We start from the raw sequence: 13,317 nt of genomic DNA on the forward strand, positions 1-13,317 counted from the left end.
CAGGGCTTGATCCCAGGACCCCAAGACCTGAGCTGAATTCAGACACTTAACCAACTGAGTCACCCAGGCATCCTGACAATGTGGTAATTTAAATAGCCCTATTAAAAAATTTTTTTTTACTAAACTGTGTTTGCTAGATATTTTGCAATGACCATGCATTTCCTTTATAAGGAAAAGAAATAAGATTTTTATTACAATTTAAATTTGACTTTGTAATGTTCTTTCCAATCCTAACTTTGTTTCCTAAGAATTTACTGAAGTTGGACCCAGCTGACAGATACTTGACAGAACAGTGTTTGAATCACCCTACATTTCAAACCCAGAGACTTTTGGATCGCTCCCCTTCAAGGTCAGCAAAAAGAAAACCTTACCACGTGGAAAGCAGCACTTTGTCTAATAGGTAAATATTCCCTTTTAAGGAAATACAGATGCAGTGTTGGTCTTACAAGTAGGTGGAGGAGGTGGCTGCTTAAATGATGCAATTAGAGAAAAGAAGGAAAGCCCTCTTTATTCAAAAATATCTTTCTTATGCTTATTACATGATTCAGAACCACAATTAAAGAGTTGTGTGGGTCTTAAAGACTTTCTTATCTTTAACAAGTATATTATGGAAACCTATGCATTTCCTGGGAAAGGTAGCATAGGTTAGCAACTAAGGGTGTTTCCAGACTCATGAACTAGAAGATTCTGTGTAAATGGGGCCCAGGTGTGATTCTTGGAGGCAAAAGGGTGGGTGAGGGCAAGGGGATTTCTGGAGGGAGAAGAGGATGTCAAACACAAGTGGGTAGGAAGCTACCTAGGACAATCTTTGCAACTGAACCAAGTAGGTTTGGCTCTGTTAGAAGGCTCTTAGGTTTTTGTTGTTCTTTTATTTTTATTTTTATTTAATTAATTTATTTATTTAACAGAGAGAGACATAGCAAGAGAGGGAACACAAGCAGAGGGAGTGGGAGAGGGAGAAGCAGGCTTCCTGCCGAGCAGGGAGCCCAATGTGGGGCTCAATCCCAGGACGCAGGGATCATGACCTGAGCCGAAGGCAGATGCTTAATGACTGAGCCACCTAGGTGCCCCCATTGTTCTTTTAATCATTGAGTTGAGAAGTTAGTTTTTCATAAGAATAAGAATATGGAAATAGTAAAGTCAGTTTGGTAGATAGTGATTAAAATTGGTGCTTCTTAAAATAAAAATTTTTAGCATAATCTTAAAAAAAAACAAAAAACCTCTATTTCTGGGCTGAGGGGCTGTCTTCCCTCCTCTACCAAGAAGCTGGTCTTGTCATCTGGTGTTGCTCAGACTCTGGGATTAGTAAATTGTTTCGCTCATCTATATTAGAAGAGAAACAGAAAATGATAATTCTTAATATGAAGCTTTTTGAATATAAATTTTTTCTCCTTTCACCGCAATTTTCTCTCCACATAGAATAATTGTTATTAATCTATTGGAATTTTGAAAGCCCAAGACCTGGTACTTTTTGAAGATCTGTGAGCATATCCATAAATTGGCAATAACCATTTATCCTGTGTTTTCTCTGCCTAACTGCGATGGTGTGATTGTGTTTTACTGCTCTTTACTCTTTTAAATGTTTGGTTTTGGTTATTGTTTCCCTCACATCTTATAGACCATTCTTACCTGGATTGTTTTATTTGTTTGGGTTTTTTGTTTGTTTGTTTCTTTTTTTTTTTCCCCCAGGGAGGCCTGTGAGCAGATTCAAATTCTGCTTAACCAAGTTTGTGTTCACTTTGTTATCTGTTTCCATGAGATTTTAGTATACTAAGGAATAATAGTCATCATGTAGTTACTCCTTTCCATTTAGGAAGTTCACATTATGCCTCTGTCTTATCTGGGATCACTCACAGTTCGGGTACTTTTGTCTCCCTTCTACCTTAATTATCACTTGACTCCTCTAGTTTACATTTGCAAAGGAAAAGGATCCCAAGGATATAAAGTTCAGTAGACTGATGATAAGTTTTTGCTTCATGCTGTAGTGATTAGTGGTAATAACCCATATCATGAAAGGGGGCCTGTGTGTTTGTCCTCTAATGACTTGGCTTGAGAGATCCCCGATGGGGGTCTGAGGCTCTCCCTGGGAACCTTCTTTAGGAATCTGTCAAGGAGGATGTGTGTGGTGATAAGGCTATAGCTTACATGGGTCTTCAAGGAGTCTGCCCAAATCTTCTTTTGAAGTAGACAAGAATAGAAATAAGTAAGTAAAATCTCTGGAAGGTTTTGTTTTTAGGTCTTAACACTGTGTAGAATTTTAAAAGAAAAAGTCCTAAGTGGTTTCTTTAGGAATGATCTCAGCTCAGTTTACATGTATGTGGAAATGTCCTTTTCTCTACACATGTCTATGGTTCATATTTCCTCTATGGAATCCCTTCTTGTTGGGGACACTAACTACACAGACCATGGCTAACTCGGACTTCCCAGCACTATTGTAGAGGTGTTCACGGCATGATCGCTGCCCTGAGACACGTTCGCACACCGTGTCTTCTATTGTCCAAGTTCATGTCTCTGTAGAAGAGGCAGTGGACTCTTGGCATTACCTTGCCCTGCCTGAGTCTCCTTCAGACTGTCCTGAGGTTCTCCTGACCTTGGACGTGGTGGGATGGTGTTTCAGCCTGCCCTGCCCTCTCACCAGTTCTGCTTTGCCATCCTTCTCCATAAAAATGTAGCTTTGCATCTTTGATGTTTACTTTGGAAAGTTATTTTAACTAAAGAGATTAACTATCTGTCCTGCCAGCCATTTCAGAAGGGTTTATATATAAAATCCTCTTAAGTGCTTGGCAGTTTAACACAGATTCCTTACAGTTGTGTGCCAAAGAGATCTATGGAATTTTCGGAGCCGTTTTTTATTGTTGTGCTTTGGCAGAACTCCAATTTGAAGACAACTTGATGCCCTTTCTACTTAAGAATTATGTACAAAGCTCAATGGCTTCAAATTAATACTAAGACAGAAGTGTTCAGAATAGGGGTTTAGGCTCTTTGTACTTTTATGGGAAACCTGACTCTTTGATAAATGTTTCTACCTTAACATTATAACCTCCCTTTTCACATTAGAAACTGTATCTTACATTGCTATGAATTTGTTCTTCCTAACATGTAGGTTTGTGCTCTACTTTGAGATCAGTGTTTTCCAATAGTTTCAAAAGCTTTAGCAGCTGTCTTCACTCTTCTCTATCCTTTTCTGGTTTTCTTTGGAGCTTCGGGCATTACACAATATCTGTGTGTGTTATCTCTGCTATTACCCTCTCTAGACCTGAAGGAGAAAGGGGAGGAAGTAGGAATATGAGAGCCCAGGGGAACCAGGCAGGAGGATCCACCCCATCAGAGCTATAATCTGGACAGACACAGCTGTGACCCGAGTTAGGGTGCATGCTGAGAAAGAGTAGGGAAGACAGCCCCCGGCCCCTTGCACTGCTAAGTACAACTGGGAGTTAGGTGGCAAGGGATCCCGGGTGATGCTGTATGCAACATTAGACTCCTGAGGCCCTGAGTGGGGCAGAGCAAAATGGAGAACAGATTGGGGATTGGGTAAATGGGAGATAACCAGCACAGGTAGATCTATTTATGGGTTAGACTATTTGCATATTGTTGTTTGGGTTTTTGAAAAGTTGCTTAGATATTTTAGTTATCGAGATATAAATTGACAAATGACTCAGATGGCTTAAAACCTGATGTCTTTAGGGCACCTGGGTGGCTCAGTCAGTTAAGCCTCCGGCTTTTGATTTTGGCTCAGGTCATGATCTCAGGGTCCTGGTATCGAGCTCCACTCCGTGCTCAGTGCAGAGTCTGCTTAAGATCCTCTCCCTCTGCCCCCTCTCCACTGCCATCTCACCAGTGTGCTCTCTCTCTCTTTAAAAAACAAACAAACAGGGGCGCCTGGGTGGCTCAGTCGGTTAAGCGTCTGCCTTCGGCTCAGGTCATGATCCCAGGGTCCTGGGATCAAGCCCCGCATCGGGCTCCTTGCTCAGCGGGAAGCCTGCTTCTCCCTCTCCTTCTACTGCTCCCCCTGCTTGTGCTCTCTCGCTCTCTCTGTCAAATAAATAAAATCTTTGAAAAAAAAAACAAAAAAAAAACCAACCTGATGCCTTAGGATAGGATATGATGACTGCCCTTTATTGATCCTGGGGATAGAGTCAGTTGACATCATTTAACAGAAGGTGAAACTTTTGTTTCTTTTTTATTAAAAAAAATTTTTTTTTATTTGTCATTCATTTATTTAGAGAGCGCACGCAAGTGGAGGAGAGGGGAGAGGGAGAGAGGTAGACTCCCTGCTGAGCGCAGAGCCCCACATGGGGCTCGATCTCACAATCCTGGGGCCACGGCCTGATCCAAGATCAAGACTCCGACACTTAACTGACTGAGCCACCCAGGCATCCCGAAACTCTTGTTTCTTTGTAATTTCTTTCTAGGTCTAGGACCTGCTATTTATTTAGTTAGCTCATATTTAAGGGACCTTATTTGATGCTACAATTGTGACTGAACCAGGAGAGATTAGTGAGTACATTTAGGAGATGAGGCCTTCCACAACTGTTACAGGCTTGCTTGTTATCAGATACTTTTTTTTAACACTCTGAAGGGTAGGAGGACGGGAAAAGAGCCCTTACCTTTGATGCCTGAGCAATGGGTTCTTAGGGAAAATGAGAAGGAATAGTTTCACAGATTACCATTATACAGACAAAAAAATGTGACTGTTCTTCCAGTTAGTGTGTGATGGGAACAAACCTCCCCATGTCAAACCATCTTTAGCAATAGAAATATTTGCAGCAGAATTTTCTGAATGCATAATAAAAAGGGAATTGTGTAAATTATTTTTCACTTAAAAGCGTTCTCCTATCTCAAACTATAATTTGGTCCTTTAAATAGTTGCAGTTGAACAAACTGACCTTGCTGTGAGGTCAATTTTAGCTTTCCATTAGAGGACAAGGTTTTCCTCTGGATTTGTATTTTGTATTTTAAGCCAGGTAGGAAATGAAGCTTTAAATCTTAAAGAAGGCCTTAGTCGGTTTGGAATAACGACGTGTGAGATGATGAAGAAGAGAATAAATTGTGTCTTCTGGAGAGAAATTAACTCTCTAGATCCCTGTGATCAAGTTAGAGACACATTACTGTTTAGGGTACGAGGAGGTACCTGAAGTACCCTAAAAGTATTGCCACTTCTCTAAAACATAAACATTGATCATCACGTTTTCCAACAAAGTTTACGTTTGGTTGTAGAGTGTCATTTTCGTTTTTTGAGTATATTGCAAGAACTCTCATTCTTTGACGATACAGACTAAAGACAAAAGGATACTGGTGTCTGTGTGTGCTGTGAGTATGTATCTCTGAAGCAGGCAGTGAGTTTTACAAATAAAAGGGAAGTTCAAGGAATATCATGATGTTCAAGTCCACATGTTACCTCTGAAATTCAAGCATTCAAAGAGTTATAAGGAGTTTGTTATAGCTTAGCTCTCTTCTTCTTATCAGGCATTCTATAACAAACACTCATGTGAGCACCAGCATAGCAAAAACATGTTTTCCCAGATTATCAGTTAGAAACCGTGTTGGCAACAAATTAGTTGAACATTTAAGGATGTCAAAATCATTTCGTCAGGACCATTGCTTTGTTGCAGAGTGACTTGATCTAACCGGCTTACTTTTTATGGTTACTTGTCATTTGTTGGCATGTGTTTGAGCAAATTAAATGTTTTTAGTCTTTGAGGTGTTTTAAGGGTGTGTGCGTGTGTGTATTTTTTTTAAACAGTACTTTTTGTGTGTCTGCTATTGAAGGAAACTGATATCCTTCTTTTGTTTTTAACATAGAAACCAAGGCAGCAAAAGTGCTGCTTTGCAGTCTCACCACAGATCCAACAGCAAGGACATCCAGAACCTAAGTGTGGGTCTGCCCCGGGCTGACGAAGGTCTTCCTGCCAACGAAAGCTTCCTAAACGGAAATCTTGCTGGAGCTACTCTTAGTCCCATGCACACCAAAACCTACCAAGCAAGCAGCCAACCTGGGTCTACCAGCAAAGATCTTACCAACAATAACATACCACATCTTCTCAGCCCAAAAGAAGCCAAGTCAAAGACAGAGTTTGATTTTAATATTGACCCAAAGCCTTCGGAAGGCCCAGGCACAAAGTACCTCAAGTCAAGCAGCAGATCTCAGCAGAACCGGCACTCATTTATGGAAAGCTCTCAGAGCAAAGCTGGGACACTGCAGCCCACTGAAAAGCAGAGTCGGCATAGCTACATTGACACTATTCCACAGTCCTCTAGGAGTCCCTCCTACAGGACCAAGGCCAAAAGCCACGGGGCGTTGAGTGACTCCAAGTCTGTGAGCAACCTTTCTGAAGCTAGGGCCCAAATTGCAGAGTCCAATACCAGCAGGTACTTCCCATCCAGCTGCTTGGACTTGAACTCTCCCACCAGCCCAACACCCACCAGGCACAGTGACACGAGAACTTTGCTCAGCCCCTCGGGGAGAAATAATCGAAGTGAAGGCACTCTTGACTCACGCCGAACCACAACCAGGCATTCTAAAACGATGGAGGAGTTGAAACTGCCCGAGCACATGGACAGCAGCCATTCCCATTCTCTGTCTGCACCTCATGAATCCTTTTCTTATGGGCTGGGCTACACTAGCCCCTTCTCTTCCCAGCAGCGTCCACATAGGCATTCCATGTATGTGACCCGGGACAAAGTGAGAGCCAAAGGCTTGGACGGAAGCTTGAGCGTAGGGCAAGGAATGGCGGCCAGGGCCAACAGCCTGCAGCTCTTATCACCTCAGGTACAGACTGGACCTTGACTAGATCTGTTGGCTCATCATGGGAAGGTGGTGCAGGGGTGTGAATAGAGTCAGTCTGCAGTTTTCTCTACTGTAGGAGGTTGTGCTTTTTTGATAGAATGCATTTAGGGAAGCAATACTTGAAGGACTATCTGTTAAAAAAATTAATTATTTAAGGCCCACTGTTGAGTACTCAGGAGAATTAAAAAAAAAATTGTTTTTAGAAATCTGCTTCTTAAGTGTTCCTTTCTAGCATATTTTGTTGAGAGAATCCTATTTTGATTTAGTACGGAGTTCATTGGTTGTACGGGATAGTTTTTAATTTTCTCAAAATTTAGTGTGATTTGTAGAGATTTTCTCTAATCTTTCCAGACCACGTTTGTTTAAATCAGACACTTTTACTTATACCTTACTCGATATTTTCACTGAATTGAAAAATTTCTAATTTATCTAGAACTATAGGTAAATTTAACTTCAGGCCAAAATAAATGTTAATTTACAGTCTTTTGGATTGTTTTTAAATCTCAAGGCATTGTTTTTATCCTCATGCTTCCTCCGTCTTACTGATTTTTCAAACTCTAGAACTGCTGACATTAACCTGTTTAAAAGAAGTAGCAGTCCTACAACAGAACACGTTTTTTGTTTTTTTTTTTAAAGATTTTATTTATTTATTCATGAGAGACAGAGAGAGAGACAGAGGCAGAGGGAGAAGCAGGCTCCCCGCGGAGCAGGGAGCCCCATGCGGGACTCGATCCCAGGACCCCGGGATCATGACCTGAGCCGAAGGCAGACGCTTAACCGACTGAGCCACCCAGGCGTCCCCAGAACACGTTTTTTAAATTACATTTTCATTCTATGAAACATTCATCTGCATCAACGAAATGAGGGTGGAGATAAGCCAGTGTCAGAAGGAGAGAAGAATTTCATGTAGGGAAAGTACTCCCCTTTTCGAGGATATGAAAATAGATTCACCAGACAGTTCTGTGTCAGAACTCCAGAAAATATGGATGGAATATGTAATGGGAGGTTTAGCAAGATGGGTGCTGAAGATGGGGTGGAGATTGTCAGTAACAGACCAGTTGGTGTAGCAAAGCAGCTAAGAGCTCAGGTTGGGAAACCAGGCGGACCTGGGTTTGTGTCCCAGTTCTATAGTCTGCTTCAAATGATGTAAATCTGGGGAAGTGATATAATCTCTCTTTGCCTCAGATTCCTCATCTGAGTCGTGTCGTAAGGTTTCAACATGGTGTATAAAGCACCGTGCCCCGTGCCTGGCAGAGTGTCAAACACATTTTAATTGTTGCTGCTTCTGTGATGGTGGGGACTGTTTTCTAGACCTTTAACATTCTCTCTATGCTAGGTGTTCTCAGACACTCAAAAGAGTCTGAGGTAGGGTTCTTGCCCTTGACAAACTTATCTTCTCTCAGGGAACATTAAATTATACATGATAACAATGAAATAATTAAGAAGCAAATTACTATGGCACTGGCTATAAATAGGAGTTGAGAACAGGGAAAGATCATGAATAGGAGCAGTTAGAAATGGCTTTGGGAGCAACTAAAGGTCTTGCTCTGAGCTAGGATGTAGAGAGAAGCTTTGGATGGCTAAAGAATGAGGATGTGTTCAGTATTTACTGAATGAGGCACCATGGTGGGCTCTCCTGAGAAAGATGAAAAAGGTATGACCCCTGTACTCTTGGAGTGCATGTTGGGGCCCACTTGCCAGGGATCGGTCATGGCAATACCGTGAGGCTGTTGTGCCCACGCCGCGCTAGAGGCAAGTGTGCCGTAGACAGAGAGGCATGGCCCAGTCCAGGCAGGGGTTGTGGAAGGTTCCCTGGGGAGGTGGCATCTGAGAAGAGATTTCTGGGGCTTAACTAGGGGGAGAAAGTGGAGTTGACCTTAAGAAAGGCTGGAAAGGAGGGCAGAAAAGAGGAGGAGGCTAATAGAGACATTAAACAGCATGGTGTGCTGTGGGGATTGCAACTTGTTCCTCGTTGCCCAAGTGAAAAATGCAAGATTTGAGGTCACTTTTGGAGTAAATCAAGCATGAGGGGAGGGGGGAATGTTCTACCCTTAGTGCTGGTGGGAAAACAGAAATAGTGGGTCTTAAAGACTCCTCAGAAGTACAAAGCGCAGGATATGTGAATTGAAAGATTGAAGACAGGAAAAAGGAAGCCTTCAGGCTTCTTTCCTAGGAACTCCTTTTCAGAGTAGGAGAAAGGACTTTTGAAGTTACCTAATTCAACCCCTTCATTTCATAGATGAGTGTGCTAAGGATCTAAGAAGTTAGGTGGGTTGCCCAAGTTTTACCCAACTAGTCCAAGGTGGAGCTGGGATCATGAGACAGTGTCTAGGTCCCTAGGCCAGCATTCTTTGCACTGTATCATGCTGACCTGTTGAGGCTGAAGTGACCCTAGGCCCCTAAGCAGAGCTGTCCTTTATGAGGTTGGAAAGACTGGTGCCCAGGTAAGAGGAGGAGTGGGAGATGCATACTTGCAGATGGAGGAGATGGCACATGGTGGGAGATGCAATGATTGGAGTCAGAACAGTGGTTGGAGGAGTCCCTCTAGAGAAGAGAGAACCTCTAGGGCCTAGAAAGATCTCTAGAGCCTGGCAGCTGCCCATAGACATTAGATGGATGTCAAAACCAGGTAAAGCGTGCTAGCATGCAGCGTAGGGTAAATAGAGGAGATATAAGAAAAATAAAAAGCTGAACTTGGAGAAAAGACAAATGGACTGGTTCTCAGAGTTCCAGAAAAAAGACTGTGAACATTGTGGAGATAATCTAATTATAAATGGTTACTGTGGGCTAAGCACAGACCCAACTGTTACAGAATTTTAAGTCCAGTTCGGGAGGTACAGTTCCAAGCTGCAAGATAGTACAAGTTTAAAGGCACAAAGATGACATTGACTAAAGCCATGAGTAAATGATGAGAATCACTGTCCTACAAAATATTCTGGCCACCTTCAAGAGGAAGGGGACTGAACTAGCACTGTCACTTAAGAGTTAGGTTAGATATAAATCATTGTTTTCTAAAAGACTTTTCTAGAGGGCTTTGTGAAGTATACAGGTGCTGAAATTCAAATGAGATCTTATCACAAGTTAGGAAGAAGAAAGGCTACCTAGGATGATTTCCTGCCCAGAATATTCTTTCATAGTACATCTGGGGAGTGAGGGAGACAAAGACAGAATCCTATTTAAAGTTTAAATAAAATGTTTTTGATATATCACGTAAGGCTCAAGATATGACTCTGCAGATATGCAATGCAGCTAAGTCCTCCTAATGCCTTGGTAATTTTGTTCCTTAATCTTGTTTTCCTCAAGGGTAGAAGATGCCACTTTTCCCCTCAGTGAACACCATTGTGGACCAAGGCTGCTCTTAGCTTGTGTTTCACTTCCTTGAGGGAAATAATAGGCAGTGTCTCCTGAGATGTGTGCTGTCCTGATCATGGTTTAGAAAGTACAATGAAATACAAGTACTGTTACCCTAGAGAAGATTAAGAAAACTTTAAGTACATAAAATACAGTAGTTAGGGAATTTTAAGACAAATCATTAAGAGTACTGATTCTCTTCCATGATCTATCAAAAGAACATTTGATTTCATCTGAATCTGCCATTTAAGTTCTTAGTGAAAAATAATTTTGGATCTGCATAGTTCTTTTTGGAAAAATCTGCTAAAGAAATTTTGGATTAACTAATAGAATCTATTTAGAGTGCTGCACAGAACCATGACTATCTAGATATCAGGAAGATAATTTTCTTTGTTTTTAATAATTAATTGAACTATTTTCAGCATAATTCTTTCCCTGCTTGCCTTAACTTTAATGAGAATTTCACTTTCCATCTGTGTGACATTTGTTTGAATTATTTTACATTCATCAGATGATTCACTCTTTTATGGGACAATTTGTGTTTTAGCCAACTAACATTTTTTTATTTTAGCTGGTGAAGGTACTAATTATGCCAAATAAAGCCCATGGTGATTTAGGTGATTTTCATCCCTAGGAACAGGACACTCTTATAAATCCTTTTAAATTTGACTTCCAGCCTGGAGAACAGCTCCCTCCAGAGATGACTGTGGCTCGATCTTCTGTTAAAGAATCTTCCAGAGAAGGCACCTCTTCGTTCCATGCAAGGCAGAAGTCTGAGGTCTGAATTCTCCACAAGTTGCTAACTTTTACTATAAAACTTGTCTGTAAAGAGTAGTCATGTGACATCATTACAGCCTATCTTGTAAAATTTCTTCATACCTAATCTCCCGCAAATAACTTAAACTGGCTTATGAAGTTAAGTAGTTTTCCTCATGCCATAATTCTGAGTTTTCTCTTTAAAAGATCCTGGAGTAAATTCTAGATCAGTTACACACTATTCTAAGTTAATAGGCCACATCATCATCGCTCTATTGTTAACTTTTTATAAACCTCTTTCTTGTCTCAGGGTGGAGCATATCATGACCCCCACTCTGATGATGGCACCGCCCCCAAAGAAAATAGACACCTGTACAATGACCCTGTTCCGAGGAGAGTTGGCAGTTTCTACCGAGGTGAGCCCAGCCCTGAGCACCCACCTGGGTCCTCTCTCTCTTCCCCTTCCCTGCACCTCCAGCCCATGCCCTCCACTACACTTCACTGCCTTGACTTCAGGTCAGCACGGTTCTTGTCTGTGCTGTTGCCTTCCAACACTTCTCTCCGCTTCAGGTCCTGCTGTCTTAGTTTAGGCCCTCATGGCTTCTGACTTGGGTTCTTTGAGTAGCCTCCCAGCTGATCTCCCTATTTCCCAAGGTTGCGATCAAACCAGTCCCTGGAATGATCCATTTGCAGCTGTGTCCTGGCCATCCCACTCATTCATTCAATTAAGTGCCTAAGGTATTTATTGATGTCACCTGTGTGCCGGGTGCTGGTCTAGCTTAGAACATGTCAGTGAACAAGACAGCCAGAGGTCTCCACCTTCATGGAGCTCACATTCTCTTGAGGAGAGAACTATACTAAATGTAAGAATTATTAGAGCAGTAAAAGATAATAAATGCTACGAGGCAAAAACAGAGCAAGGCAACCCACTGCCTGCCCCCAGTCCTTACTGTCTCTCACCTGCTGACGGTCCTCTGGTGGTTTCCCATTGACATCACAACAAAATCTGGATTCCCTAAGATGACTTTCCAGATATTCCATGCCCTGGCTCTTGCCGTCCTCTCCAGGTGCTGCTCCTCCCTCCTGAAACACACTCCTCCCCTGCTTGGATAGCTTGTTTCTGTCCCATTTAAGGTTCTACTTTGAAGTCCTCTGCAGTATGATGTCTTCCCTCTCCACCTAAAGTGAAATGTTTTCTTCTCCGTTCTACCCATAGTTCCTTGTCTAGCGCTCTAACATGACACAGACTACATGGTATTGATTCTTTGTCTGCATTTCTCTCTCACAAGGTTGCAAGGCCCTTGATCATATGTTCCTCTTTTACCTTCATTGACTAGCGCACTGCCTGACAGTTTCATAAATATTTGTTGATTGAATGAAAGAAAATCCTCAAGTGTACTTGCACAGCCTTAGAAATGTACTTCGATGGTTAACTGACAACTAAAACAGAGGCTTTGGAGGCTGTATGGATTTAGGAGATGTTGACAGAGAAAGGCATCCCCTTTGAAGAGCTATGTAGCAATAGAGTGAGAACCCCTCCAGAGCTCTAGCCCCTGGTAGGGAGACTAACAGCAAGCCCACCAGGGTAGAGGCAAGGTCCTAGATGTTTCAGAGGCTCAGCTTCTTAAAGCCTGTAAGAGTCATCATGACCTTCTACAGTTGCCCTCACCCACATCGTTTGGCTTTTCACTATTCTTTTGATTTGGGGGGACAGCTGGAAAGGGACAGGAATTGGGGGAGAACACGGACAGCTGCTTGGTCATCTTAACTAGGAACCTGAGCTAAATAAATGTATAGAAGTATTATTTAGGACTAAATATGTATTGATTTAGGCTACTTGTTCCTTCCCAGCCCCATTTGAAAAAAGCATAGGGCATTGAATATGCCTTTTAATGCATTTGGCTTTTTCTCATGCTCTGGTCACTTTATAATCTTAAGGGACTAAAATTTTAATTCAGATTAAAGTTAGCTAAAATATTGTAGTGTATATGAGCAAATGCCCTTTTTTTCTGTCACTGTAAGTTTTACTTCCAAAATGGATCATACCTGTGTTATTCTATAGATGTCTGGAGTATATACTTTAATATAAAATGTTAACAAAGTTTTGATTAATTAGGAAAGACAGTTTTATTTTGATTGCAAGTGAATTGAATTGGTTCATGTCAGCAAAGCCCCTCATTTATCTTCCTCATAATACACTTCAGGGTTTAACAGGTAGAACATTTTTATTTTAGAAAGTCCAGAAATAGAAGGAAGAGATTTAACCAGGTGAAACATCTGGAGACATCTGTCATTTCAGTGATTCTTCCAAATCTAACTGGATGAAGATTTATGGTATCATTGAAATGACAGATGTTTCTAGAATACTTCCTGTTTTTAGTCCTACTCGTCAAGAGGCAAGTGAAGGGCGCACGGGTGGCTCA

General features: G+C 41.7%; 1 protein-coding gene across 4 annotated transcripts in view; it reads left to right on the forward strand.

The window, feature by feature from the left end:
• Positions 1-13,317, forward strand: part of CDKL5 (cyclin dependent kinase like 5) — a 210,902-nt gene that overhangs the window by 173,682 nt on the left and 23,903 nt on the right. For all 4 annotated transcript variants that reach the window (XR_010406049.1, XM_064573834.1, XM_064573837.1 and 1 more), the window contains 4 exons: positions 249-400; positions 5,803-6,769; positions 10,815-10,916; positions 11,205-11,310. Coding sequence is in view for 3 of the 4 variants with exons in the window: in XM_064573834.1 (XP_064429904.1) it covers positions 249-400; positions 5,803-6,769; positions 10,815-10,916; positions 11,205-11,310 (1,327 nt within the window). In the remaining variant the exon portion in view is untranslated. The remainder of the gene's footprint in view (positions 1-248; positions 401-5,802; positions 6,770-10,814; positions 10,917-11,204; positions 11,311-13,317) is intronic.

This window comes from Mirounga angustirostris, unplaced genomic scaffold (genome assembly GCF_029215605.1).
Source record: "Mirounga angustirostris isolate CCGP_5_RB_7025 unplaced genomic scaffold, mMirAng1.0.hap1 SCAF_11, whole genome shotgun sequence".
Classification (NCBI taxonomy): Eukaryota; Metazoa; Chordata; class Mammalia; order Carnivora; family Phocidae; genus Mirounga; species Mirounga angustirostris.